Source organism: Nestor notabilis, unplaced genomic scaffold (genome assembly GCF_000696875.1).
Source record: "Nestor notabilis isolate BGI_N333 unplaced genomic scaffold, ASM69687v1 scaffold16369, whole genome shotgun sequence".
Taxonomy (NCBI): Eukaryota; Metazoa; Chordata; class Aves; order Psittaciformes; family Psittacidae; genus Nestor; species Nestor notabilis.
In genome coordinates, this window is record NW_009944351.1 from 27191 (window position 1) to 32126 (window position 4936).

At 53.8% G+C, this 4936-nt stretch overlaps 1 protein-coding gene across 1 annotated transcript in view; it reads left to right on the forward strand.

Moving 5' to 3' along the window:
• Positions 1 to 3637, forward strand: part of LOC104411860 (netrin-3) — a 21934-nt gene extending 18297 nt beyond the window's left edge. Inside the window, exons 5-6 of the mRNA XM_010022394.1 lie at positions 2976 to 3050; positions 3309 to 3637. Coding sequence (XP_010020696.1) covers positions 2976 to 3050; positions 3309 to 3637 — 404 coding nt within the window. The remainder of the gene's footprint in view (positions 1 to 2975; positions 3051 to 3308) is intronic.
• Positions 3638 to 4936: the final 1299 nt, after the last annotated feature.

Sequence of the window (4936 nt, forward strand, 5' to 3'; positions counted from 1 at the left end):
TGCCTGCTCCCTGTCTGCACCCTGCCTGCTGCCTGCACCCTGATGCCCCTTTGCCTGCTTCTCTGTGCTGCAGGACACCCAGGCTCGCCCGTAAGCAGGGCACTCCCCAAGAGGACACTCAGCCCCTCAGTCCCCACAGCCCTCCCACCCCAGGCAGTCTCCAAGTCTCCCCTCATTTCCCCACATCCCTCCCTGCTGCTGGCAGCAGGTGCTGAGCTGCAGGAACAGGGGGTACATTGTTAAGGGCCGTCGTGCTCAGGTGCTGGGCTTCCCCCCAACCCCCATCCTCCTCCCTGCCAGCGTCCTGTCCCTGGGTGCAACCAGGCTTTTCGCTGACTTTGCCATCTACTGCATCGCTCTTCCCAGCTTTCTCCTGGCTTTCCCACCCTCTGGAACCTTTGAGGTCTGGCTTTGATCTCTCTGCCTGAGCAGCCAACTGTCTCAGCACCGAAATGTCCTGGGTCCACTTCTTTTAATTTTTATTATTATTATCTTAAAATATTTTCCACTTAGTAGGGAAAAAAAAACCCTAGAAAATCCCATTCCCTGTTAGCAGAATTAACAAAAAACGTGGAGTGCAAAACAGGGCTTTAAAGGAATTCAAAGTCAGCAGTAAAAGATTTGCAGCCATAACACCTAATTAAGTTACATCTCTCTTAAAACAAAATATTCCTCTTTCTTTCTTTTTTTTTTTTTTCTGAGGTGAGGAGAAGTAAACCAGATGTGCAAAGCAAACTCACTGCCTCTTGCACAGGCTGCCCCACAGACAGGGGATGCCTGCACCAGCCGGTGGCTTGCTGGTTACCTGCCACCTCCTCCCGTGTGCTTGCAGCATCACTCTGCTTTGTCTGACCATCCATCCATCCATCCACCCATCCGACTCCCTACCTGCAGATGTGTTGCCTGTGTGTGGAGCATCACAGAATCATAGAATCCCAGGCTGGTTTAGGTTGGAGGGACCTTAAAGTTTATCCAGTTCCAACCCCCTGCCACGAGCAGGGACACCTTCCACTAGACCAGGTTGCTCCAAGCCCCTGTGTCCAACCTGGCCTTGAACACTGCCAGGGATGGGGCAGCCACAGCTTCTCTGGGCAACCTGTGCCAGTGCCTCAGCACCCTCACAGGGAAGAACTTCTGCCTAAGAGCTCATCTCAATCTCCCCTGTCACTACAGGCCCTTGTCCAAAGCCCCTCTCAGCTTCCAACACTCTGCATGAGGAGCAAAAGGCTGCCCATCCTACTGGGTGAGCCACAAAACAAGGTGGGAGCTCCCTTTTAAAGTCCCTTTCTTGTAGCAGGAAAGGATGGAGCAGGATGTCAGGGACAGGCTTATAGCATGTCTCGGAGGATGCAGTGAGGTCCAGGATGGGGCTGTAGCATTTCCCAGGGGATGCATTGGTGTCTGGATGGGGCTGTAGCAGATCCTGGGGGATACAGCAGTGTCCAGGATGAGGCTGAGGCAGATCCCAGGGAGGCAGTGGATGAGGGCACCCTTACTGCCACAGATGAGCACTTCAGTGCACCCAGCAGCCCCCAGCATGGGGAGGCCCCACAACACCTCCACAGCCACTACTGCGGTCCTGGGGGATGCAGTGGGGCTGGGGCAGCTCTGCCAGGCCAGGCAGAGGGGCTGAGTTGGGAATTGGGATTCACCCTCCTCCACCAAGAATTAGCTTTGTGCTGCGCTGCTTCTATTGAGGACAAATTTGGAACACACAGCACAAAGTCCCAGATAAAGGAGAGCTGGGCAGAAAGGAGAGCAGCAGAGCCCAGTGCAAGTCTGTGCTCCTGTTTTCTTCCCTCTTTTCTCCTCCTCCCCTTGGCACAGGGCACTGTTATTCCCCCAGACCCTTGCTTCCATCCCCAGTAATCACTGTGGCAACCTGCAAACAAAGACAACTTCAGAGGCTGCTGGCTCTGTCCTGGGATGTGGGGCCAAGCCAGAGAGAACCTGGGATCGGGAGAGAAAAGAAGAAAGATGGGCTTGGAAAAAAAAACATGCCATTTGGAAAGAGACAAATTGAGATGTTCAAAGGAAGATGGCAGGGAGAAAGAAAGGAGAACAGGGCTGCTTCAGGCAATTGTTGGGATCAAAGCCTTCGGCGAGAAGGAAAGAGGAATTCCCTGCCCTCCCTCTGCTTGAGATGCAAATCTGGGGTCTTTAGAAATGCACAGAAAAGAGCCTCCTTGAGGACATGAGGCTTGCCTGGAGCTGGGGACCGCAGGGAGGTACTCTGTGGGGTGGAGGAACAGCATGGTGGCCTCCCCAGCCATTCTGGAGCAGCCTGATCAAGGGATGCTTGGTCAGCAGGAGCAGCGGCAGAGCAGAGCCATGTCCCTCACCCACCAGCTTCTCCTGGCCCAGTTTTCCTTCCCCGCTTCTGGTCACTGACAGGGCACAGGTCTCTGGAGGGGCTGCCCCATGAGGATGCTTTCCACCACCCTGGCCTCTGAGGCCTGAGGATCACGACCCACTTGGTCTGGGGTCAGACCATCCTTTGGGCCTCTTCCCTGTGGGGCTGATGGTGGGGTTAGTGCTGAGTTCTCTCTTTCTCACATCGCCCAGGTTTGCAGGGCCGCAGGCCAGTCTAGTTGACTCTCCTTGGTCGTGGCCCCTGCTTGCTTTCCATGGTGGCCACTTTCAGCTCACCTGCATTTCTCCCACCCGTCCCCTTTTGCATCCTGGAGGAGAGTCTCTAGGCTCCCTCCACTACCCCTGTGCTGATTTATCTTGCAGAACACCATCAGCACAGGAGGTGATGCAGTCTGCTTGATGGGCCTAAAGCCACTTGATTTCTCTTCCTGGTTGATGTAGTGTCGGTGTTTGTGCTGGGGTTTGAGTCCCCAGCCTCTGTGAGCTGCCATGGGGGGCAGCTGGACTAGCTGCTGTCCCCTCCACCCTCTTCTCTTGTGGTGGGACAGGACCCCATGTGCTTCAGGCCTCTCCATGCTCAACCCTCTGTTCTTCCTCCACAGACTGTGACTCCTACTGCAAGCCAGCCAAGGGCAACTACAAGATTAACATGAAGAAGTACTGCAAGAAGGACTATGGTAAGGACCTCCTCCCTCACTGAGCCATGCTGGGCTTTGCTACAGGGGGCTGGACAAAGGCTGGCTGTGGGTGGGCAAGATGCAGATGTTCTAGGGCAGGGGGAGCACCCAGCATGGAGAGGGGTCCCCAAAGCAGCCCTCCAAAGGGTGCAATGGATGAGGTAGGTGGGACTACTGGTGATGGGCAGTTCCCATCCCCAGAACTTTTTCTGGGGAGCAAGGCAAAGCATCACAGTTCCTCCTGCTCTTTTCCCTCAGTGGTCCAGGTGAACATTCTTGAAATGGAAACGGTGGCCAACTGGGCCAAGTTCACCATCAACATCCTCTCTGTCTACAAGTGCCGTGACGAGCGGGTTAAGCGCGGTGACAACTTCTTGTGGATCCATCTGAAAGACCTGTCCTGCAAGTGCCCCAAGATCCAGATCAGCAAGAAGTACCTGGTCATGGGGATCAGCGAAAACTCCACTGACCGGCCGGGACTGATGGCCGACAAGAACAGCCTGGTCATCCAGTGGCGGGATGCCTGGACGCGCCGCCTTCGGAAACTGCAGCGGCGGGAGAAGAAGGGAAAGTGTGTGAAGCCCTGAGGGGTTTCCACACATCCCATCCCACCCTGTGCTCAGCCCCAGCCTGGCTGTGCGCTGCCAAACTGCGCCCAGAGACTCTGTACATATATATAGTGTGAACAGACTCTTCTGTCTATAGTGTATATTTTGGCAATGGTTTCCCCTCGTGTGTGCACGCGTGGTGCGCGTGTGGGCCTTTTCCTCTAAGTGTGTATTAAAAATAACACAGTAATGACAAACCTTTAATGAGGAGCAAAGCGGAGTGAGATCCCATGGTGCCTGAAGGAGATTGAAGGGAATTGATGTCCTTCTCTGGGCATGCTATTGGTAGCACTTGTTTTCTAAGCTTTTCTTTTCCCTTTATTCTTCTTCTGCCTGGTGGTGACATCTGATTTGACAACTCTCCCTTCTCTAGCATCCAGGCCCTGCTTCTTCCTCACTGTCTGAAATGTGCTGCTGTCAGATCTCTCTTTGCCCTTTCTCCTTGCCCAGCAGGAACAGGTCCAAGTCTTCTCCCATCATCCTGATGTATATATGGGCAGGATGAGTGGAAACCATCCTAATGCTGCAGAAGGACCAGCCCTAGGATCTCCACCAGGAAGAACAAATGAACTTTGAGTCATTCAGGCCTAATTCTCTGGTGACGTTGGGTTTACATGGACCAGCGCTGCCGCCTGCGGCAGGACCCGTGTGATGCTGCAGTGCCATAGGGAGAAGATAGGCACTGGCTGGTGGCCACTACCAGGAAGATCTGTGTCCACCAGGGAGAAAGGGACAGACTTCACACCCCCCTGGCCATTACCTATCCTGCTGTATAGTCCAGGCGACCCAGTGGGAAAGACCTGGAGACACCCATTTTCCCCTCCCATATCCTCCAAGGCTGTAGCCTACCCCACAAGCAGGACCTGGGGTGGAGTGGACAGGCTGACCAGAGCCATCATGTATCATCGTCCATCCACCCAGGTCTATGCTCCTGTACTCTCAGTTGGTACCAACTAACATAATTCCACCCATTTCTGTTGAGCTGACGCCAAGTGACCATCTGCCTTGCTGTGCATCCTTCAGAGCTGGCCTGGCTGCATCATCCCCTGGGAGGTATTGCTGTGGCTAAGGTTGTCTGAGGAGATGCACAAGGCAGGGCTGGCAGGAAGAGAGAAGAGCTTTTATTGACCCACCTCTAGTCTTTTATATCTTCTTCACCATGTATTAGTCTCCAGTTCAAGCAGACATCAGTATCTCCCCATGTTGAGATTGTAGCAGTCTTGCCATAATAAATACAAGTAGAAATAATAGGTGCTCTGACAGTAGATATTGCTTTCC